Below are 25,862 nucleotides of genomic sequence, written 5' to 3' on the forward strand. Positions count from 1 at the left end.
AAGGCACAGACAGGCAGAGAAAGTTAGGCTACAAAGCAGCCTTTGGAAAGTGTTGACACTGCTTAAACTTACTTCATTATGCTTAACAAGAAAGTTCTGAATAGGTGTCTTAGCGTTTCTATACTGCCAGGTCACAGAATGCCAACAGTGAGCTAGGAGAAAAAAAAAAAAAAAAAAAAAAAAAGGGTGGTGAGGGGAGGAAGTTGTTTTTGTTTTTCCCTGGTGGGGAAAATTTTATTAAATATTTGGAATTAGAACAGCATAATAAAAATAACTCTCTTTTGTTATTATCAACGTTTTGATGGAAGCAAGAAAAATTTATTAAGTGACTGGTTTTTACAGGCCTAAAAGTTGTTCACTTGTTTTTGACCTGTGACAGGGTTACTATAATTTTGGCAGATAAGAGTTTGATAGTTTATGTGCTTTACTCCATTTTTTTCCTTTATGGTGAGTTCTACAACAAACTTTATAAATATAAAATATTTTAAAAGAGATTTCTCATTTGCTCCCACTCTGAGATACCTACCAGGAAACAGGTAGACGTTTTTGCATCTCTGGATTCCAGTCTACCTGCCAGATCCTCTGTTTTTCTGTGCATTTTAGCACCATGTACATTAGCAGCTGTTTTGTGCTTGGTTCAGTATTTGCCTCTGAACTTTATTACCCATATTAACCAGACCTAGAAATCCCCAACCTTGTGTAATTAATTCTTGTGAAGTCACTGCTTTAAATGATCAGATTTTCTTCTGTGAGGATTTCTTGATATTTTTTCCTACCAGCTTTCAACGCAGTGTCCACTTTTCATCACAGGGATCACCATAATAAATCTACTTGAGCTGAGCTCTTAACTCAAAGATTTAGGGAGGATGGAGAATAATGGAAGAGTTGAAGGGGGTTAATAACTTTTCCTTATTTTCTATGAGATCCCAGATAGTGTGATTTTGGATCCAGTGTAGAATGACCATTAAAGGGAGAAATGCTGTTTCCAGACTGGTGAACTGCTGCCTAAACAGTGGATTGGCTTTACTTCCACTGGTGTCATGTGTGCCCTCAGTTTTGAGCACAGTCAATTCATGGTAGACTGGAGCTTTACACTGCTTTGTTTTTGTGGGTTTGTTTGTTTTGGGGGAGTGATGGTGGTTTTGTTTTTGTTTTTTTCAGGGTATTTAGGTAGTTAGGTTACAGCTGTCTTGAAAATCTAGCTCTTAGACTCTTCTTTAATAATTTTTTTAAGAATAATGGATGATTTTATTTAAGAAAATGTCTGATGCTTATATTATGAAAAAAATATGAAGCAAAAATTATATAAACCCAATATATACACATTTAAGAAATAATGATATGAGGATTTTGCTGTTGATTTTCTTTTGTGTTAAAATAAGGCTGAACAGTAATAGAAGTGGGCAGTAAAATCCCTGTAACTGCCAGTGACCTGCTAGATTATCTGTGGCCTTTTGTAAAGGAGTATTTCTGCATAACAGGAAACAAAACAAGATGTAAATAATGGAACAGTTTAATCTCTGAGGTTGCAGATCCCATCACAGTTTCTGTAAATGTGCATTTGTTGCTTGAATGATTATTGAAGACATTTATATTAATTCACCCCCCAAACTAGACTACTGTTTGTAATTTAGAAGTTTCATTCCTTTTCTTGTAGATCACTGTGCATATGTAGAGCTTTCTATAAATTTCAAGTATTAATAACAGAACAACCTAATAAGGTACAAAGTGATCTCTCTTCTGCTCCTTAAGCTAGTATTTGAAGGGTCCTATATTAAATAGGGAGATTTGTGGGAAGATTTACCTGGCAGACCCATGATTTGTGTTCTCATCCCTCTTTTTCCATTTCTACACGTACAATAAATCAAATGTGGACACATTACTGAGCTCTGCTTAGGGGAAAGTACTTGAAAATGAGATATAGCTGAAATAACAGCTATAATGAAGGACATACAAGTTCTTTTTTTTTTTTTTTTCTTTTTAAATTTTGATTATCCTTCTTTAAGAAGCCATAGCAGACAGTACTCTGGAAGATTTCAACTGTTTGTCTTAAAAACACACCTTTCTTTCCAGATACTTTGATCCTCTTCCTCCTAACTTGTGTTTGGCACTCTTCAAAAAAATTTTTGGCCTTTGCACTCAGGGCTTGGACTTTGTTTCATTTATCTCAGTTCACCCATTCAGTTTCAGTTTCAACTAAATTATGATGTGACATACCATATGCAGGTGTTCTGTTATATTTCAGCTCATTCATTATTTTTCACCTTACCAAATTATGGAACACCTGCCTTTTCACTTGTTCTGTCTGCAGAAGTGCATCCTCATTCTATTAATCACATAGATTTTTATAGTTTGTTTTCAAAATATACTCATTTCCCTGTTTGCAATACTTTATTTTTCTGCAGGAGCTGTATTGACCTAAACCTTTAGTTTCCAATTCAGTATATTTTTTGTCTTTCTGTGTTTCTGAAACCCTTTGGAATTCTCCAGTACATTCACATGGCATCTGTGCACAATACTGAGATTATTCTGGGAACTTCTGATTTATGTTGATATTCTTAGGAATCCAGCTATATTTTTTCTAATTCCTCCCATACCTCACCAGTTTAAACAGCCATTAAAATACAGTCCTATGTAACACTGCTATTCCTAATATCACTAAGGAGTATTTTCATATCCATATTACAATCAATATTAACTCCTCCTATTTCAGCAGCTCTATGCAAAAATATACTTTGTAAAAGAAATTTAGTATAGAGACAGTGTGGGTCGATTCACTCAGGATCAAGTCAAGTGATTGCAATAGAAAATATTCATCAGGATATGGGTAAATATTGTTTAAAGAAAATACCCTTTTCACTGTATGGTGAATAAACCATTTTTTACTCCGGTGTAACTGTTTTTACTCCAGTGTGTGTAGTTTTTTCATGATTTGTAGTAGACCTACCATTCTGATGTTTTTCATTAGTGTATCACTACACCAAGTAGGAACTTTCACTTGGATGAAAATATTCCTGAAAACAGGTTTTGTTTAATTTTGGTCATTCTCAGAATTATCATGCAACAGTCCCAATGCTAATGCAGAAAAAGCAAGCAAGTTTATGAAAAGGTGAAGTCAGTATGGAAAAATTATCAACCTCAGAGCTGCTAACAAATAAATTTTTGCAGCAGTGCCCACAAGGGAGTTTAGTGTATTCCTTATTTTCTGAAGGCTGGGGACAAAAAGAAAAGTTAGCCATAAGGAAAATGGCTGGTCCCTGAACTCTCTAATTTAGATGCTCTTTTCTCTGAGACCTGTGCCAGTGAAAAGCAAGATGCTTCAGCAAAGAGCCTAAATAAAGACTGCTGAGTAGTGTGCAGCTAAAAAACTTGTACTTGCAGGTATTATAAGTTTGTTTGGCATTAAATTTTCCCATAAAGTTTATATCCACTGATTGGGTCTGTGTTGCTGTACAGGTTGGATTTGTCTGTCAAGTGATATTTTAGCCATGTTATTGTATCTCAGTGTCTCATAAGAGTAGGACTTCATGGATTCTTACCGACTGTTGTTGGTTGTGCCTTTAACAAGATGACATTTTTGGTTGACAATGTATATTGTTTTATCCTTCTATTAGTAGTTGTGTAATTTCTATTTATTTTTAAAAAAACAATTAAACGCATTGTGCACTAAAAGTAGGAATTACAAAGGTAAGAACTCCAGATTTATGAAATGCCAGAATTAAGTTTGCAACCTAAGTCCTCCTTTGTTCCCCTTGTATAGATCTCTTAATTACCTGAACTATGAGAAATTATGATAATCCTTTTTTGTCTAGAACACCATCCTAAAGATTTGCAAGTGTCCTCTCACAGGTGTAGACATAGTACTTCATGCTTTCTCAATGATGCTTATATTCTTGCATACAACCTTGTTTGTGAAATGTTCCCATGTTACTACAATTAGTGTATATATTCATTAAATAGCTAATGTAGGATACCAGCACAGCTAGACTTGTGAAAAATTCAAGACTGGGTTTAATGGCAAGTTTCTTTGAATGAATATTGATCAAAATGTAATTGAAATGTCTGTATAAAATAAAATTCTTACATAATTTATTTTTTAGTATTTTATTATATAAGTGATTAACTTGCTGTTCTATAAAATAAAAGCCAGTGTTTGAGCAAAGAATAAATTGAGGCCAAAATTTTTAAAAGGATTGACCACAAAATTCTCTAAATCCACATTGTGGAAACATGATAAGGAGTAGTCAAAATTACAAAAAGCCTAACTACTCAGAACTCCAAAATTAGATTATTTCAGTGTTCATAACCTCTGTAAAGGCAACTCCACATTTTTGTGCATTGTGTAGATACAGACTTTAGACAAATAATACAAGAGTTTGTGGGAATTAAAACAAATATTTTGATCTTTACAGAAAGATAAGGAAGACCAATGGCTAGAGAAAAAAGTACAGGGTAGTAGAGACCACATCATCTTAGAGCACCTTCAATGGACCATGGGTTATGAAGTACAAATTACAGCTGCCAACAGACTGGGTTATTCTGAACCAACATTGTATGAATTCAGCATGCCACCAAAGCCCAACATCATTACAGGTAAGTTAATTTCACTGTGTTTTCTCTCTAGGAATTATTTCCAAATCAGAGTACAGTGTGCGTAGTTGAGCATAATGTAACTGAAGTCTTGGACTGGAAAAACGTGAGACCCCAGACTTCATTATCAGCAAAAATTTGATTCAGGGCCCTTAAATGGGACCCTGTCTCCCACTTTTCTCTTAGAAAAAGAGTAATTTTTCATATAGAAGAAACATTGATTCTTCAACCCTGTTGATAAGACTTATTTTGAAATACAGTATTTAAAATACACCTGCTTTTCAAGTTGCCTTGTATTGTCTGTTGTCTGATTAAGTCAGTTATTTGCTAGAATTCTTCATTTCAGTACCATCTCTACATGTGCTTTGAGCTACACATGTAATAAAGGCATTTATTTTAGTGTCTGATGAGGTTAAGATTTCAAATAGTCTTGTGTAGATGCTGTCTGAGTGATTCACCCTAACACAGTGAACAAACCAGTCTTCTATGAGGCTGATTTACAAAATTTGAAATCTAGAGAAATTTGTTCACATTTTGAAGTGTGTAAATAGGGAGGTTTGAAATTCCATTTAAGAAAAACTGCTTTTTAGTTAAGAGTGAGTGTGTGTGTTTTAATGCTTCCCAATATAAGGCTTTATTTTGATGCAGCAATGAAAAGTCATTTAGTTAACAATAAGCCTAAAACAAGGTATTTTCTGAAGTCTTATGGGAAATTTTAATTTCTAAAAAAATGCTATGAAGAAGAGATTTCAAACTTTTAATTAAAATTATGAGCTACATCTTAAATAATTATTTCCAAATTGGATCACTATCATCATTACCACTTGAAAAATAAGGTTCTAAACATCTAACATAGTATTTTCTGTCTGCCACTTTTCAAACTCTTAGTGTATTAGAATTAACAAAAAACTTGCCAAATGAATATAATGGTGAATATATTAAAATGTAAACCATATCTATGCCTGTATTTCAATCTGAACACCTGACTAGCACTGATGCAATGCCAGTGAGCTGGAATGAGTCATGTACTAGCATGCCATCAGAAAATTTTAAAACAACTGGTTATTTTTTTTCTTGTCTATTCTGAGTTTCCTTCAAATGTATTTTCAGGAAAGTTATCTCAAGATCTCTGCAAGATTTTTTAATATTCCATAGCATTTTTTTTTAATGTTGGAAGCATCTTTATCTTTTATTTATTGAAAAGAAAACACATTTGTAATTCATTCATAGACTCAGATCCAGTTCTAGTACAAATATTTGTTTTATACACTAGAATTGAAATAAAGTTGATTTGCATCTTGATTGAAATTCAGGGTCTCAATAGGTTCTGTGTACTTGTTTTTAAACAGGCAAGGCCTTGTGATTGCCATCATTCAGAAATAAAATTTCCCATGATTGAAAAAGAAAAGAGAAAAATACATGTAAGGAAACTCATTGTCCCTATCTGTCAAGCAGAAAAATAAGTAACAACTTACTTAGGGAAGGGATAAGCCATTTTTAAATTTTGCATATTTGAAACAAAAATATTACTTATTTTGCAATGTATTCTAACTTTAGCTTTTTATAATTATGTAAACTACTCTGTACTGCTGCCACATCTACTGTAGCAGAGAAACTTAATTCTCCTCTGTAATTGATAACATAGGGGGTCTCTAGACATTCAAGTAAAGAGTAGCTGAGTTAATTCAATTTCAGGAGAAAGACAGAACATTTCTCTCTAAAAACAGTTTTATAGGTGCTTAGGGGCTTTTTCCTTTCAGTGCTCTCCCATAACCTCTAAGTACTTGTTAGAAGTCTGTTACACCATTTAACTTCAAGTCTTCTTTATATGAATCATTACTGCAATTATGACTGTGGAACTAATTAGTTTCCTTGACAACTGTTTTTTCAAAGCCTGAAAAAGAGTGTGAAATTCCCATCATAAGAGCATTCTGTAGGCAATTTTTAAAAGTATGTCAAAAGAAATTTAGAAACACTGGAACATTAATGCTCATATTCATGAGTCAGCATGATTATCTTGTTTTGAAGTGACATAATATTATAATCACAGTATAATATTATATACAGATATATATACATAAAGCTGAAAAATATGAATGTATTCTATTAAAATGTAATTGATTTTGTGTATAAAATGCTTAAGTTTGAGCAGAAATATTCCTTCTGATGTCAGTTAACTCTGATGATTCACTATTTGTTTGAGGCTTTGGTATTAATATCAATATAAATTATTAATATTTATTTATAAAACTAATTATTTGATATTAATATCAGCTAAGCGTCTACAGATTAGTTTTATAAAGGACATAGGCAACAAGAATGAAACTGGGTAGACTTTTGAATGAAATCTGCACAATTTGTCCTGTGCTCTCTTAATAGATACAGTAACCTAGGTTTTCTTTCATATTATTGATGTATTTATTAGAAAAGCCTCTAAGATTCCTGGAGGTTTTCATCTGTATTTCCCCAAATCTGTGGCACTTCAGCTGAACTGAGTGTTTATGCCTGGCTCTAAATTTAAACAGAAATAAATCTGTAGACCCTATGTATGCAATCTCATTAATATTACTTATCCCAAGAGAATTTTGCCATCCCCTAAGTATCTAACATACCCTGGTGAAGTGTGTGCAAGCTAATGCAATGAATCAGAGACCTGAAGGGAGATGGAAGCCAGGATATGTTGGTTGTCCTTCAGTGGGTGCTTAGTAGGGAAATAGGAGTTGTCACAAGAAATGAAACTTTGCTTCTAAATTCTGCAGAAGGAGCTGGTTTGTGCTTTCAAAAGCCATTGGTTATCAGGCAGAAGTAGTAATCCCTGAGGACAGGAACTGGAAGCCCAAACTCTACTTATGTGCATATACAAGTCCTGTGGGCACTGAATCCACAGCCTCTGCTTCCTGGGGAGGTGTGCAGGTACCAGCTCCTGGCTGCAAGTCAAATTCCATGATAATACAATATGATCATCTTCTCCTAATAGTCCTAGATCTGGGAAGGAGCTTGAGGCTGCAAATTGCTCTCTGGCAGCAGGGAGGTGCATAAATGAGACAGACATTGCTTTAAATTTTCACATGGCTGCCCTCAGCAGCCTCCAAATGTAGATGTTCTTTATTTCATATTGTGTCTTTCTAGGCCTGTAACACAGTATGCATTCACTGAGTCTCTAAAATTTGTGATTACTTCCTCACAATTTGTAATCCTTTAAATCCAGGAAAATTTTCTGAAATATTTATTGGCAGAAACTTACACTGACATTGAGAAATTCCCAGCAAAACTTCTTAAAACATTTTGCTTTAAATAATTATATGCATAATTTATTAACGTATGTGTATACACATACACAAACTCATACACATACATGTATATATTATTGAATATTATATCTATATATCTATATATCTATATATGCACCATTTTCCTTCCTACTTTTTTGAGCTATTTTTTTGTGGTCACAGTTCCCTATGTGTGTTTCACATTTCACTTAGGCATATGAACATGTATTTTAGACTCATGCTTGGAGAAAGAGTGACACTGTCTTAAATGTAGTGTTTTGTGTGTTCCAAAATCTCACAAGGGATGTCAGTTAGCATCACCTGCAGGCAGGTACAACTCTAACTTCAGTGTGCTTGCCTCTGAGTGAGATTTGTGATGTTTTATAAAATTCTCCTCTGGCCTATCTATACTGTTAAGCTTCTAGTCCTGTGGGATTCTCAAAGGAGCTGTGTGCTTTAGCTTTTTATCCATGTTAGGATACCCATGGCCTCTGCAGCCCTAAAAACCCCTGGGAACAGCTCCCATTGTGTCCCAGAGCCAATGTGCACGGGCTCTTTTTCTCTACAGTGAGAAAGAACACAGAGATCCTGTCTTTTACCCCACAGCTGGCACAAAAGTGTCCAAATCTGTTGTCATTCTGAACCATTACAGTTGCAACCTAAAAACACATGTAAAGGTTTATACTAAACTTCAAAAGAAGATGGAATGGAAGGTGCTATAAAGATCATTTCTGCAGGTGTTAAATGTATTTTCAGGAATTACCAACAGATTTATGAAGGTGCCATTTTCCAAAGGCTCTTATGCACTCAGTGCTGTTATTTTGAAAGGGCAGTAGATATATTAAAAATGGTTGTGAATTGTGTTTTATCACAGTTTTTTTTTTCTTCTTTACTAGAAGTTAATAACATGGTGCAATAGTGGGAAAATGAAAAAAAACAAAACAAAACAAAAAAACGTTTGGGGATAACAAAAGCCTCTTAGATCCATTTTTCTTACTTTGTTATATTGAATGTTAGAAGGTGGTTTTTTGTTTTTGTTTGTTTCCAATACTGCATGAACTCTGAGAGTAAAATTTTATTTCCATCCTGAAAATGCTTTAATCCCTTGAACATCTCATTATTTTTTTCTGTGCATGTCTATCACCACACTTTAAATCATATAGTGGGAGGCAAAAGAGGGAAAATAATATATAGTATTTTCTCTCATCACCACCAATAGCAAAGATGATAATCACCTGTCAACCAGGATTTTTATCAGTAGTTTTTACAAAAATATAATGGGAACTGCAGTTGTCTTGATATGAATAATAAAAAAAAAAGGTAGCTTTTATCCTTCCTTCAAGTATGTGTGTATATATTTGGGTTTGCATTTATGTATATAAATTTTATGGTGTATTACTCGAGCTTTTGACCTATATGGACAGCATTTTGTTAGAATAGAAGCTGGGTAAGCTTTTTCGTCCAGAAACTCAAAATTACTAATTAGAGCAAAACAGAAACAAATTTTCTTGTTTCTCAAAGTTTTTCTTCAGGGCAAGTATTTTCCTTAAATTTTGCTCTCAGTCAAGCAATTAGATGACCTTTCAGGGATGGAAATAAGTGCTGTATGATCCCATCTGTGTGGCTGGGGCAGATTTTTGTTCCTGTCACCTCTTCAATCAAAGAGCATTTTCCCTTTCTGCTCCCTGTGTCTCACACCCCTTCCACCCCAGGGCTGTGTGGGTGCCCTGGCACAGTCCCCCTTTCTCTGAAGGGTTAACTCACCCCTGACCACTAAGAGAAGCCAAAAAAACCCTTTTTCACTCATGCTTTGTTCTCCACCACAAAATTGTGTCACACTTGTTGACTGAGCATTCCTATGGGCAAACTTCCAAACTGAGCAGCTCTTGTGTCCCTTGAAACACTTTCCTAGATTTTAAATCATTTAATATCTGTTTGAAACCAGATTTTATGTGATTGCAAGCAAGCCTAAAGGTCAGTGTGTCACATGAGGGCAGGCTTGCATGGCCAAGACCTCTGCTGTCATTTCCATTAACCTTTCTTGCCTTGAGAGCACATTGCTGCCTCTTAAACTTGGTGTCCAACAGAACCCCCAGGTCCTTTTCTGCAAAGCTGCTTTCCATCTGGGTGGCCCTTAGCTGTGAACTGATAACCAGGATTGCTTTTTCCCAGGGACTGAGGTTTGTACTTGCTCTTGTTGAGCATCCTGATGTTCCTGTCAGCCCATTTCTCTGACCTCCAGGGTCCCTCTGGGAGGCAGCACAACCCTCTGGCTCCTCAGCCACTCCTCTGAGGTGTGTGCCATCAGAAAATTTCTGAATATCCTCTGTGCTTCATCACCCAAATCACTGATGATGTTGAACAGCATTGAAACCCATATGGACTCCCCATTTGGCTACTGGTACTTGTTCTCAATTCTAGGAAAAAATAATCATTAAATTAAAGTTAGGGGAATTGTGGAGACTTTTAGTCTTCTTTTGTATTCTCTTTCCATAGACAAAGCTAGAAAGGCTGCCAGTAGGTATTTGAGCCAGGACCAAATGTCATCACTTGTAGCTTGCAAATTGCCTGCTTAAATCCCTATAAAAAGACTGTAGAATTTTTCAGGATTGGCCTGATTGAAGCCTATGATTTGTGTCTACACTGCCTTTCTATGTGTGTGTGTATGTACATGCACAAACATCCATCAGTTTGTGGCTTCTGATAACTTTTGAATATAACTGACAATTTCACTAAATTTGTCAGAGAATGCCGACTTCAATATTAAAACATTCCTGTAATTTCCTAATGAAGTCTTACCTGAGAATAGAAGTAAAATTCTCTCTAGTGCAGTAGGCAAAATATTGTATTAAACCCTCACAAGCTTCTAACAATTGGAATGATTTGGAAAAGAGTTGTTGAAATTTTCTGACCCTTGATCCTACACAGACCTGGACAGCCACAGTAAATTTAAACCACAAAAGTGAAAGAATAAACATAGAAGTTTAAAAGACTTTCACAGGTAAAATTTCCTTTCCACAGATCTGAAACTTTAAGTTGATAATTAGCATCTCTTTTGTATGACTTTGTGCATTGCAGGATTTCTCAGTCTGTCTCTACAAATCTGACTAGTTAGGGTTTTTGCTAAATCTAAAATGAAGAACAAAATGCAGGAGTCAAAAAAAGAAAGCCTGTGGGATGTCAGTCTCCCTGGAGCTCTGATCATATTCCCAAGGCAAGGAAGAGCTGCAGCATTATCCTTGTGAAGTTGCCTGACTCATTTTCTCATAGACTGAAGGTTATTGTAATTCCAAAATAAGGATTTGAAAATGAAGGCTTTTGTCTGACTTTTTTTTTTCAGATAGTAATCCTGAGCTAAAAGTGTAAAGTAAATTCTTTAGCCAGTATTGCTGTGAGGGAAGAACAGTTTTGTTATTTTCTGAAGAGACTAGGGAGATGAAATGTATCTTTGAGATCTCCTGCTTCAAGAAAAGAAGTTGGTAGGGCTCACACCAATCAAATTAATTAATATCTAAAACTTCAGAAAGATAACAGCCCCCACAAAACCTATTTGGTTTTGTTTTGCAGACCAGTACTAGAATAGTGGAATAAGAGCTGCTTCTCATCAAATCCTGGAGATGATCATTGTTGAAAGTGATAGGGCATGCTCTTGCTCTAGGCTAAAACCAGCTGTTTGCTCCATTCTCTGCAAAGACTAAAGTTATTACATGAAAAGGGTTAGAAATCCCTCACTAAATTTGATAGAACTTACTTGATAAGAGTCAGAGAGACACAATAAGGCTTTCACCATCAAAGTTGTTAACAGGGAAAAAAATACACTACTTTTTAATATCATCTAATTCTTATGGTACAGCTATCACAGACATTAGCTACCACTGAATAGCAGAGGAGCAGCAATCAAAGAGCTATTCTGTATTCTCAGAATTTCTGCTTCAAGAGGAATTTAATTTTTTTCTTTAATCCTATGGATTTTAGTTTGCTTATCTTTTCGAATGCTATGAAGTAAAAAGAGAACCACTACAGATGTTTAATATTGAAGAGCAGGGCCACTGTTTACAAGTATGGTACTCTAACCCTTATTATTTGTTGCAGGTAATTGCTAGCATTATGATGCTTTCTAATTAAAATAATCCTGAGTGCCAATTAAAAGAGGAAATGCTTAGGTATATTCTCTAAAAATATTTAAAAGCTGAATTATTGAAGTAAATGTGGAAGTTTAATGTATTCAAGATTTGTGGGGGTTTTCTTCTATGAGTATATGGACCAAACAATTTAAGTCTTAAGAAAAACAAGTGGTTGTGAATTTTGAACAGGTTAATACCATACATATCATTGACAACACCACAGTGGAGATATAGGAGAGGATGGAATGTCCATAATTGTTCTTAGTTTATTTGTATTGCTGCCTATTCTACTTGATAGGTATCTACATATGATAGTTATGATGGATGTGTTTGTGCAAGAACAGGGACATCTGTGTGATAAGAAGATAATGCATTGGTTAAATATTATGCATACAGGAGTATATTTAACTTTATAGTTTTCATCTGTTTCCATTAAAATTTCTTAAATCAGTTTTAAAGTAAAGGTTTAACAAAGGTTATGCTTATACTGCATAAGGTTTTATGCGTTTTAATTTCTTTTGAAGTCTTTTTCAAAATTTTGGTTGAACCCTGATATTAGTCACTACCAATATAATTATTGTGTCACTGTAAAAATAAATCTAGTCAATGCACAATATATTGCCAAAATATGACTGTATTAGTTGCCAAAAAGTGAACCTTCAAAATAAATATTTGTAGAAAAAAATATATTCAAACTTTGTAATTGTAACCAGGCATACTGTCAAGATGTGAATGTCTAAGAAGCAGCTTTGTTCCCACCCCAGTATCAAAGTCAATGTCTAATTACCTAGCTGCATGTGCTAATTGCATGGGCCATTCATATTTTAATTGGACCTGTGTCCATATTATTGAAGCCAGTTTTCACAGTGGCCCATTGTGACTCTTGCAATAATTCAGGAGCAAGATAAAGCCATTAGCAAGGAGAAACAGATAAGTTTGTCTCTTCTTGTGTATGATTGGAACCTTTTTTTTTGTATAATTATTCACACAGTTCTAGTTTCTCCTTTGAGCCTGTGGGCTGGTGTTTCTCCTTGCTTTCAATACTCCTTGCTTTAAATAGTCAATAGTCACTATTTCTGATAGTGGCAGTTTTGTGAGTTCCAGGTACCTCCAACATAAAAGTCAAAATTTTATTTAGGTTGGGCTGAATGGTGTCAAGGGGAAGCAAGAAACATGCTTCAGGTTAAGCAATTAAATAAATTGTTTTAAAATTAGACCAAACATTTTGTTAATTTAACTGCTGTGGAGGACCCCATTACTGTGTGGAGGTGCATCTTTTCCACAGTTTTAGTGCTATATTATACAGATTTGACCAGGGTAGTTCAATGGTTGCCATTCCATCTATGCTTTGATCATAATTTGATGTTTCTGTTAGAGTAATGTCTTTCAAGTGATTGTCTTTGGCAAAATGTAAATATTAATTTTTTTTCTCTTTTTCCTTTCCCACTGTCACTTTTTTTTTTTCCTTTTGATACTTTCTTTTTCATGTTGTCTCAACTTTTCCACTTTTTTTTTCTAAAATTTACTTTTTTTCCACACTCCTGATTTCTATAACAATTCTTATACACACAGACAGATGCTGTGAAGCTACTAGACGTGAAAATGGAAGCCAGTCCCTGCAGCTGAATGCTGCTGTTTTCTCTCTCATTCTAGTCATAAGTTTCTGGTGCATGTTTTTATACTGTTGATGATAAGGCAAGCAATATGTATTCTTCCTATGTCTCTTAAATTTTTATTTGTGGCAAAATAAACACAGACCTTAGAAAATTTTGTATAGCTCTTCTAAAGTTTCCATTCCTAGTCAAGATTCTAAATAGTGTAATTACTTCATTCTGCGTGTGCAAAATTATTCACCCAGCTTTTTGGAAGCCTGGTCAGTTTTGTGACAAATTCAACAATGATGCTTGACACTCCAGTCTGACAGAACATGGAGAATCTGACTCACTGAATTTGATCAATGTGATTTGATTCTGTTTTCTTAACTAGATTTTGATTTTAAGAAATCCATGCAGAGACCTTACAATTGTCAGCTGCATGGCTTTCCAGGTACACCATTAATTCATCTTTCACAAGAGTATTTTCATTTTGTGTTAATCCTTTGCAAAGTGTTGTCCTTGTTCCTGACACATTATACTTAAAAATTTATGCTTAATAAAAACTGTTCAAGTCTGGATGGAGCTCTGAGAAACCTGGTCTAGTGGAGGGTGTCCCTGTCCACAGCAGAGAATTGGATGAACTTTAAGGTCCCTGCCAACCCAGACCGTTCCATTAGTCTGTGAATATAGACATGTTTTGTACTTTTAATGGATTTTAACAAGCATGTCTTCTCTAACTAATTATTTATTGAATGTTTTAGTTGGTAGTGTTTCATTTAAAATACTTTTTCTGTGCCTCTCCACTGCCATGCCTCAGCACATAAAATAGATCCCTGCCCACAGAAGTCACTTCTTGTGTCTGCAAAGGTGCCACATTTCATTTCATGGCATCTGTTGGACTTGAAAGCTCCAGGGGTTCAATTTTGACCAGTAGTAAAAATGTAAAAAGCATTTTTTCTTGTTCTATATATTAAAAGCACTGCTTATAAGCTCTGCAGTAGTTTGTGCAAAACTTCAGGAAAAAGATTTTATTTAATAAGAGTCCATATAGATATTTTATTGCATATATTTGATTTTAAAATTTATGTAATTGTCTAGGTTTGTGGTTCATTTCTCTGTTGCATACAGAATAACCCAAGAAAGCAATGCACTTTAAAGCTAAGGCAGAATTAAATATTTATTTTAAGGCAGTTCCCTTCAAATTGTTACTAAGTGTAAGAAACATGATAAATTAACTGTAAATGTTGATTTTTTCCTCTGTGTAGTTCATACCTTTTGGGATCTAAAAAATTATCGTACAAATGGAAATCACTTGGTAAAATTTAAGTATCTGTGTATCTTCACTCAGCTAAGGGATTTTCTTATTTCTAAGAAGTATTGATTATGATGTTTTTTGCCTGTTATGAAATATTTTTGAAGTTTTTACTTTAAGACATCATTAATAAAACTATCCTTATATAAAACAGCTAACAGTCATTTTTACTGGACTAAAAGAAAATTGGACTATGTCACAAATAAAATGTTTCCTGAATGCATGTGTCTAAGTCTAAAGACTAATTTATTGACAGATGTATTTTTTTTAAATAATTCACATATTTAGTGTCATGAAGTAGCTGGAACTGAAAAGATTGCTGTCTATAAAACATTGGTTTCTTTGTAATCTGCAGATAAGATCTCACTATAAAGTTGAGCCACTATTCCATCCATGGCTCTTCCACTATGTTCTGTCACTTCAATTTAATGTCATGACATTACTTTGAAATTAATTACATTGATGAGTGCCTGACATAGTGTGGTAAAGAAAGATATTTTCTCTTCTAATTTTGTAGGAGTTGAAACTTTGAGTTCCTTTTTCCATGCACAATCAATGTGAATATATATATTGACTTTGTGTTTTAGTTGTATAGGTGTTCTTCCAATATATACTATTTATTTTTTAAATGATTAAGTGAACCAAGAGACATAACTAATGAAGGCTACATAATATTTTTAATGAAATTTTTCATTTTAACTATATTACAGCAGATTTAGTAGAAACTAAATGTTGTCTAACATATTTTAACCTTACACACACTTGTCAGTGTTCTCAATTTTTTTTAAATAAAGACAGAACACTACTACAGGTATGCAGAAAAGCAGAAAAATGAAAATTCCCTTATCATTTTTCTACTCTGGTAAGACATTTGAAGAGCTCTTTATAAGCTATAAATTTATTATCTCAGCAAGTCATTCCAACATTGCAGATAAGTATATAAGAAGACATGATAGGAATTAGGGCGCAGAGATTGATCGACTGTGAACTCTCCAAACATACTGTGAAGGAGATAATGAAAAGCCTTGAGAAATTTTAGAAGCTAAATATACATTATGAATGGCAAGTTGGCTTTTATCCTCAGTGTCACAATGCCAGTGGGATAAAGAGACAAATTTGGATCACTTATCTTCTTTTCCAACTGATAGCAGCTTTGGCTGGGAACTACATAAATTTGCTCGGCGAAGTGAGAGAAATTTTAGGTCTGCTCCAATTTAAATTATTCTGTGCTTTGCATTTTGAGGTTATCAAGTACTTTGAATGTGATCCTTTTCTTCTGGCATTCCTCTTCCCATCAAATTCCAAAGAAAATCAGTTAAGCCAATATTATGGGGATTATGCGACTGCAGAGCCAGGCGGTTCTGGGCAGTGACCCAAAATCACTGCAATGAGAAAGACAAAGTGGAAGAGAATAATGTCCTTGGGTTTTCATATATCTCCTCAGATGAATAACTAATACAGCTTTGTTTCTAGTTTTCTTTATGAGTGTTTCCTAATTGCATCTTAAAAACAATGAGAGCCAGATTATTTCATAGTATTTTGTGCGATCTGTGGGAATATTCAGAAGATTTTGAAATCTTGGCTTCTTACAGAAAAGAATGAGGAGAAAATGAGCAGAGACATTTTCAAATTAAATTATAATTCATAAGTGTAGACTGAACAGCTTAAAATTGTAATTTAAACTCTATTAAAATGATAAATATGTCTTCACAAATTGAATTCAATATACTTCTGACATTAGTATTTAAATGTTAGATAAGTAAATTTGTTCCTTTAAACGTTGAAATTGTAAAAGGGACTTTAGGTCTTATGACTGACAGTGTAAAATGCTACAATTTTTTTAACATTGTCACATTTTTGAAATGCTAATATTAAACTGTCTGTAAAATTGAAGTCCTAAAATATTCTATACTGATCTTATGCCTTAAATCCAAATTGGTGGCACAGAAACTTGAAAAGGGTAATGATTTTTCTGTGATATAGCAGTATATCTCTAAGGAACAGTATTTTTAAAATGTTCTGATTTACAGCCTTTAGAGTCTAATGCTGCCTTCTTTCCTAATCAGATTTTTATTTGTTGTCTTTCTTCTTTCCAGAATTTTGACAAGTTCCTAACAGTTACAAATTGTTCACAAATCAAAAGTATTTACATAACGCAGCTTCAAATGCAGTCCTTTATTTACTGCTGTAGGGTTATTAGAATATAAATTGCTGTCTCTAAATAGGAAAAATATTGCCCAGAAATAGAAAAGCATATTGCATTCACTGGGAATAAAAAATAATTTCTGAGTGGTTTTGTGAGGTGTAGTAAACATACTATTACCAAATAACAAAATAGCATTCCATTTATTTTTTTGTGAAAGTGTAAGGCCAATAACTGATGTAAAATAAATGATATGCATATGAACAATTTTTATTTAAAAGATAAACAAATATGGTGATTTAATTATACATGTAGCCTTATGACCAATTCTCAGTCAGTTTTCAGGGTCTTACCACATACTCTCCTTCCATCATGGAAACCTTCATAGGCACCACTCAAATGTGTATGCAAATGTGAAGTTAACTAATTAAGCCTGAAAAAACAGTCCAAACTAGGACAGTATATAATTTGTGTTTGTGCTAATAGTTGCCAATTCTTTATCTATTGTCCAGTATGCTGATGATTTCTGATTGTTCATTTTTTCAGGAATTTTAGGAGCAAAGGAAAAAGAAAATATTACTTTTAGGATGCAAGTTGAATATTATCTAGAGAACTGTAGTTTCTGAGGTCTATAGTGGCATCACTGAAATCTTTCCTATATTTAGGGCTCATTTATGCTTATCACATTCACTTCATCCATTCATTTTCCTCAGGCATATAAGGAAAGTTCAGTTTTCCTTTGCTACATATTTATTAGACATAATGCATAAATGATGGAAAATCACCTTTTGCCTTTAATGTCAATGACATCTTAATATAAAGCTGATGGTATCAAAAACCAAGGGTAGAGATCAACCAACTTTTCCTGTCTAGAAACAGTAACTGTATGTAAGCTGTGCACTTGAGAGCTTTGCTTAGATATTTTACAACCAGAGCAAGAAACTGAGGTAGGAATATCCATTTTTGTTCATTTATTATAGGGTCTAAAGTGCCAAGAAGCTGTGGTAGTAATGCTTGCCACCATACTACCATTATGTTGCATGATATTCTTAAGTTCTGTATATTTATTTTACATTTTTAACATTTTTATAGAGACAGTTTATTTACATGAAATTTTAGTTTTAATGTGTGCATTAAGTGCCCGTAATAGAAGCAAAGTAAATTTTTCTCAGTGTATGTCTCCAACAGAATTACAAATGAAATACATACAATGTACTAAAAATTAATTCTGTGAAAAATATTGGATGCACTGCAACATCTGTAAGTTTCTGTTTTCGAAAACAGTGTGAAAGGCAAGGAAAAAAATCTAGATTTAAAGTAGCTAATTTTAATTTGTGAAACATTGCTTAATTTTATCTTGTTCATAATCCACTACCATTTTGCTCCACTGGTTTTTCATGCATGCAGCACTTCTCATCTCTGCTTTTTCCCTGAAGAATGTGTGCATGGTGTAACTGTGATGTTCCTCAGCACCTTTCCAAACACAATGTCAAGAAATGTATGTAACTTTGTGTGTCTTCCATCCGTTGTTCAAAGTTCATTTTGGTTCGTGCAACTTCTGTCTTCATTTTTTGTAATAAAGAAAACTGACTGAAAGCATTTCTATCTGTATTTTCTTTATTGCTGATAATACTCTTTTTTTCTTGTACTATCTACATGATGTATTTTGTATCTGAAAAGATTTTTTAGCATTGTATTTTTTCTACAGTGTTTTATCCAATAGTGAATATTTTAAAAACCAAATAAACAAACCAACCAAACAAACAAAAGCAGAAGTAAAAAACAAAACAAAACAAAACAAAAGAACCAAAACAACAAAAAATAAACACCAAAAAAACCCAAACCAAAACAAAACAAAAAAAAAGAAAAAGAAAAAAAAAAAAAGAAAGAAAAAACCAAAATAACAGTCCACCACAAGCATCAAAGTCAAAATTAAAATTAGAATTTGTGAGTTATAAGTTTGGTTCATATTAGGTGACTGGCATGCTACTGCACTAGTGAAAGAAGTATGTGCAATGTATAAATATGCAGCCTGAGCTTGATCCATTCTGATTTAATCTGCCTGATTGGAGTTGTATCCCCAAAGGCAGATGTTTTAATACTGGGAAAAGTTATATCTTACAAGCAGGGCTCTACTGGAAGTTGCAGTTGTAGCAGTCAAATATTTTAAAGTAAAAACATGCATCATACACTGGCAGCCTTTATAATATTAAACTGCTCTTTTATGTATCTAATGCTATAAAATAATTCTATATTTAAAATATTATTCCAAGTATTATCTCTTAAAACTGCTGTGTTTGAATTTACATACATCTTAAAGAAAATGCTGTCAAACCTGAAATATTTTCTCAGTTTAAATAGGATCCCAAGATAGTTGGACACTTTTTCAGATCTCCTGGCTACAATACTCTACTTAGAGTTGTCATCCACTATAAAGATGCAAAAATTTCTCATGTCTCTATAGTGTGTGCACAGTATGATTTTGAATTCTCCTAGATGAAGCAATTAAAATAATTTATCCTTTTATGTAATAGCAGAACTGAAACCACACATAGTGTGTGTTCTCAATACTCACATCAATCTTAATTAATCTGCAGAGGTTCTTAGAAACTCCTCCAAGAGCTCAGCTCAGTAAATCTGCTTTCAGTTGGAGTGGAGGAAATTGGGACACAGAAAGTTACTTTCCCAAATCTTGTGAAAGCCAAAACCTGGGTGCAGTGCTGATGCTGTGGACCCACAGTGCAGCCTTTGCCTCTCAAGGCACAGGAGGACTGGGATGGGACTGGGATCTCTCTGCCTGCATTTTTCTGGTGCTTCCCATGGAAGGAGACCATGCTAATAAAATAACCTTTACTGTGATGACTGAGTAAATACAAGGAAAAAGCAGCTGTAGGTGTAACTGGCTAACTCTTTAAGCACATTAGAAATGCTCTTGAAGTCTACTAAGGGATAGTTTGATTATGCAAAGAATCTCTCTTTATCAACTTTCCTTAAAAATAAATGTTAGATGACAACTCCAGAGAGAATTTTCACAACACAGTGTTCTTTTTCTAGTAAGGAAAGGGTTTTATCCTATCCTTTCCCTTTTTATCCCTCAATGGCCACAGACAAGACACTGTTGCCAAAAACACTCAAGCTGCTATTTACATTACATTTGTTTTATTTAGGTATTGCATTTATGTCCATTAAGACACCTTCCTAGGAAAAAATGTTGTAAAGGGCCATTAGAGTAAATGAGAACTTAAGTCCTATTTACTCAGTATCCTGAGAGAGTCATAATACAAGACATTTTCCTGTAAAATTTAAAGGCAAAAATGCATTTCAGAAAACTTGTTGTCAAGAGGATCTCAGCCATAACGAAGAAAAACTCCTTCACTTAGATAAGCATCAGAAAACCTTTTAGACACACTTATGTCAGTAGCTCACAGCCTTATAACTGATAGTCTCTGTGGCACCACAGGCTCCCCTGGCTCACTCCAGCTCAGACTTCATCAGAGATGGGAGACAGTGAAAATCTGTCACTTATGAGTAGAACAAAGCTGGAGGAAGCCAGTAGTACTGTCCCCTCATTTTTCAAAGTTGTGTGTCAAGTGTATCTGTCAGAACAGTCATGCAGTGCAGAGCACACATCCATGTGTTTGTCCACTGCCCTTCAGCAGGATCTGTCCTAGCAGAGAGTTATAGGAAAAAACACTGAGGAAGAAAAAACTTTACAATTAATGTCGATTATAACCTTGTTAGCATCTTTTTGTATTAAGGAATGAGATAGAAAAGAATGCTCCTCACTGTCACGCTCTCTTTTGCATCAAACAGTCCCCCAGAAAATGTTGCATAGAATCCTGATGATTTCTTTCAAGCTGATGTTGCAAATGTAGTGATTTGTTTACTTCATTTGAAGGAAGGCTTGATGCTTCTGGGCACTTACCTGGCTCAAAAGACAAGTTTTATTGATATAAATTGTTAAAAGCACATAATGCAGCTCTGGATGTGGCAGCCAAAGTATTGGAGCTTCTTTGGGTAAGGGGGAGGGATCACTGGTTCTTTACTTCTTTTGGTCATGTCCTGCCACTGTTTTACTGTTAACTGGTAGAAAATTTTATAGAGCTGTTTAATTTTTTGGTACTGAATTATGATTGTTTTGGTGCTCACCAATGGATATAAAATTTTAAGACCTATATTTTCTGTTATTTTAGAGGTTTTGAATAAGTATATGCATTTTGTAAGATTTTAAGTCTAGGAAAAGTTCCAGATCAGATATAAAATCAAAGACAATATTCAGAGGCAGAGCAGAAATAACTATCATGGTTGGGCACATTTTTAAGGGTCAATATAAAAGTGTAGTTCAACTTGATAAACAAGAATGTTGTTTTTTTTTTTTTCCTGCCATGACCTGTGCAGTATTTCAATTTCACCCTCTAGTTAGTTCACAATTTTCACATTTTTACTTTAGATTGAGAGCATGATTTACTTTATCTTCTGACTGTCTTGAAAGAAAGGAGAATCACTTATCATAAGTCTGCATGATGCTTATGTAGCAGCCAGTGTTACCTTATAAGCCAGGAAAGTATTTTCTGGCATTGTTTTATTTTCCTTAAAAACTCTAATTACTGTAGAAGAGAGATTTGGGTAATCACCTATCTTTCATCTTAACTTTGATCCATGCCTGGTAAGAAGGAGGAAATTTAATAATGCACAAGAAGTTGCTAACTTCCTTTTTTCTCCCAACAAAATTTATTATCACTGAAGGTGTGAAAGGAGTGTCTGGACATCACCTTATCCTATCCCCCCTCTCACACAGGATACTTGCTATAAAGCTTGCAATTACTATTTTATTGTAGCAGTAATTGAATATATGCAATATGATTCTGTAAGTGCACAGAGAAATTCTGTTGCTTGAAAGAACATAGGTTCATGTAACATAAGCTAAACATTGAAGTGTCTTGCTGCTATGCAGAACAAAAGCTTTATTTTTTCCCATATTTTTCCCTGGCACAGGTTGCTCAGGGAAGCTCTGGAAGCCCCAGCACTGAAGTGTTCAAGGCCAGGTTGGCTGGGGCTTGGGGCAGCCTGGGCTGGGGAGCTGTGATCAGATGAGCCTCAAGGTCCCTTCCAAGCCAAACCATTCTCTGATTCTGTACACAGGTATAGATGGAGATTCTCCCTTTTGACCTGCTTCCCTTAGAGTATCTGGTGCAGAGCCCTTAGAGGAATTTAATCTGAATTTACACTTGAGACTCCAGAAAATTTATCTTTTCTCTTAGTTTTTTTCACTGGAAAATTCTGTTTTACTTGCCAAAGCTCTTCATTCCTCTTTCTCACCAAATAGTGATTCCTGCAAAAATGTCCCATTATCTCATTAGAAATCATTAGAAACATAACTTATTCAATATGAAAGAACTTGAAAATTGCCAAAAAACTTTCAATTACATTTGTATAAACTAGCTTTGGGCTTTTTTTTTAGATTCACTTTTTAAATTTATTGAAGTTTTAAAATCTTATTTCCATAAGTATTCATTGATGAGCACTTACTTGAAAGAAGTGGATGGAAAACCTGTCTTTAAAGTTATCAGGTTTCCTTCATCATCATGGCAACATATTACGTTATTTATGCCATATTCTGTATAACAAAACCATATCCTTGTAAATTTAGCATATTTTGAAGAAATTCCAACTAAACTTATGGAACTTATACTTTCCTTTTTTTTTTTTTTTTTAAACAAGAGGCACTTTAAAATACTCTCTGCAGTTAGATAACTAATTCAGGTATACAATGAATATTTAAAAAAATTCTAGGAACTGATTTTTTTACATTAGCATCGAGTTTTTTATGACTTAAAATTTTTGTTTTCAACTAGGAAAATAAAAAGGTATATAATGCATAAATATGTTTTTATTTTAGAGCACAAAAAAACCCTACTGTTTTGAGTTTGTTTGGTACATGCTGGGAAACTGTAAAACCCCCACATGTTTAAAATAGCTTCTGTAATGTAGCTATAATAACAGTAACAAGAACAGTAGCAATAATGATAATAGTTTCATTTAATTTAATGCAACACTCTTTGATAACAAAGTTGTTTTTGAAAGCTGGTGGGAATGCTGTTTGTAGTATGACATTAATATTTCATCCAGTCACAGAATTAGAACTTAGGTTAATATCATAATATATAAAGAAAAAATTCACATTGCTTTGAAATTATATATACATTAGGATATGATTTTTTAAATGAGTGAGGGGAGGCCTTTATCTGCTTTAATAGTTATTAGGATTAGTTTTACAGCTGGCTTTTGTGGGAGCAGGTAGGCAAGTACAAAATCAATGCAACTTAAGAAAGAACAGAATTAAGCCACAGATGAACTTCTAAAAATAATTGTATATGTTTTCATCAGGATTAAAGATAAACCATAACATAGATAGATTTAAAGAACAAGGCAGTCCAGTTTCTATCTGGTTTCAGAGAGATCTTTCATAAGATCCTCAGGCTGCTCACAGCTCCTCACCCCACCATTGGATTTGGTCACTCTCTGGGGTTGGGAGATAAAGGAGAGAAATGTTGGAAAAGTGTCGACAATTTTAAAAAATCAGATTTGCAAAACAGAAACCTGCAGGAACAAAAGGGTTCCAAGTAGGGAAAAAAAAAAAAAAATTACTTGGGACTGGTAAAGCAGTAGTAAGAATGGAGAATGCTGAATGTAAGGGAAATCATCAACCACGAAGAGATGGAGAAATACGCAGCAGCCAATGCTTGTGCCTCAGATGTCTCACCCATAGGAAGAAAATAAAAATGGAAAACAAAGTGTCCCACGCAACTATGACAAATATACAAAAGAGCAACATTGCAACTGTAAACATTCCACTCACTTGCCAGTGAAGATACTGTGTAGACTTTTCTGTCACTGAGTCACTTAGAATGGGAACCTTGCCATTTCACGATGTTCCAGAGACATTGAAAGTACTGTTCATAGCAATGGATAATGTATCTTTTCATAGTAAAAACTTCTTCACTCTGCATTAAGAAAAAACTCCTAAAACTAAACCAGAAAAAAAAACCCTGAATTTATTTCAAAATTTGGATTTTTCTCCTTCACATTCTAATTGTTGGTTGAGAAGGTACAGAGATTCACTCTATCAGGTCTCTAAAAATGACTATAGAATTTCTGGTATTATAACAGTCAAAATATATGAGCTTTTTGATAAATTGAAATTAAATATCTGCTTATATCTTCCTGATAATTCATACTGGTAAACAAAAATTACTGATGGTTACAAAGGAATTCACCATATATGTGGAAAAATATAGGGAAAAAGCAAGTTTTGGAAGGTGTATCAAAAAGGATAAAAATTATTTAAGTAGGAATGCTATTGCTTAAAAAAAGGAAATAAACAAATTTATTTAAAACATTCACTTTCAACATTGCTGATGAGGCCATGCATAAATGATGTATCATTTCATTGCTGCACCATTATTTTTATAACTTATGTTGTGCTTTTGAAACTTTCTGAACAAAGGAAAATAACTTTGAAATAATATCTGTCTGTTTTTCTGCTTATCCATCCATGGAAATATATACTTTGAATTCTTGCTTGTTGTATAATAACATTGTGAAGATCATTTTGTAATAAAACAATGCATACAATAGACAATTGCTTAAGAAGTAAAATGTTCCCCTTCTTTTGAAAAAAGGTTTTTACTTTTCCATTGCAGAGTTCTAAATAAAGACTAGACAAAAGATATATAATTATTGATTCAGAATAACTTTCAGATTACATTTGAAGTGGTAAAGATATTATCATTAAAATTATTTAAGAAGAAATGTGCTGTGTTTAATCTGAAAACAATCTAGAGTGTTTAGGGGAGTTGGAAGAGCAAGAGGAGAAAGATGATATTAGCAACCCAATTAAAATATTTCTATCATGTTAGATTATGCAATGGTCTGGTGTCTGCTACAACAGGATTCAAGAAATCTGTGGCCAGGATAATCTTGCTGTTGTTTTGGCAGCAGGCAGAGCAGCAGATGGAAATGCCAGAGTGGAGCTGATCAGGCATCGCTCCAGGGCACGGAGGCGCCAGGGGAGCAAGACCCACTCCAAACACTCCCAGTTCCACTCCCCTGGGTTACTCAGCACAGTCTCTACCAGGAAATTGTCACTGGCCAATTTCTGGGCTGGTTTGGCATCTTCTTGGATTAGCTGGGTGATGAGCCTTTACTGAGGTTGCTTTTTTCCCCTACATAATGATCAGATACGAATCCTCTCCTCTTCAAGCCTCATCAGAGTTCACAGACTGCTATAGCTCACACTATTCAAAAGGGTTTGTAGCATTGCTGTCATGGGAAAATCAACCTAGGAAAAACATTAAAATAATTTTCCTGAGATTTTTAATGAAGTAAAATTAGCCAAACCTCAGCTCTCATAATTCAAACACAGAAAACAAGATCAGTGTGAAATATGTTTATTTTGAAGTGTATGATTGCATTTTCAAGGTACAAGACTAAACAAGATGAGATCCTTACCCTATAATCATTTGGTGATACATGTATTCTTCCTCGTATTAAATTATTTAAGACCACGTAAATGCAACTGCATTTAAATAGCTTTAATTATTTTTCACTCTAATTCAGAAAATTATAAGAATAAATACTGGTTTGTCAATCTCTTGAATAATTTAGTAACACTGCTTAGCACCACTGATAATTAATTGTATTTGAAATGTAGAAAAGACAACTTATATTAATGTTCATGTTGAACATTGAAAATGTTTTACTTTGGCTGCTTATTGATACTCTTAGTAATGGAATATTAATATTTGATATTATTTTCTATTATATAAT

General features: G+C 34.1%; 1 protein-coding gene across 1 annotated transcript in view; it reads left to right on the forward strand.

Annotated features, from left to right (window-relative positions):
- Positions 1–25,862, forward strand: part of NCAM2 (neural cell adhesion molecule 2) — a 258,288-nt gene that overhangs the window by 218,561 nt on the left and 13,865 nt on the right. Inside the window, exon 15 of the mRNA XM_056500737.1 lies at positions 4,413–4,593. Coding sequence (XP_056356712.1) covers positions 4,413–4,593 — 181 coding nt within the window. The remainder of the gene's footprint in view (positions 1–4,412; positions 4,594–25,862) is intronic.

Source organism: Oenanthe melanoleuca, chromosome 1 (assembly GCF_029582105.1).
Source record: "Oenanthe melanoleuca isolate GR-GAL-2019-014 chromosome 1, OMel1.0, whole genome shotgun sequence".
In the NCBI taxonomy this organism is placed as follows: domain Eukaryota; kingdom Metazoa; phylum Chordata; class Aves; order Passeriformes; family Muscicapidae; genus Oenanthe; species Oenanthe melanoleuca.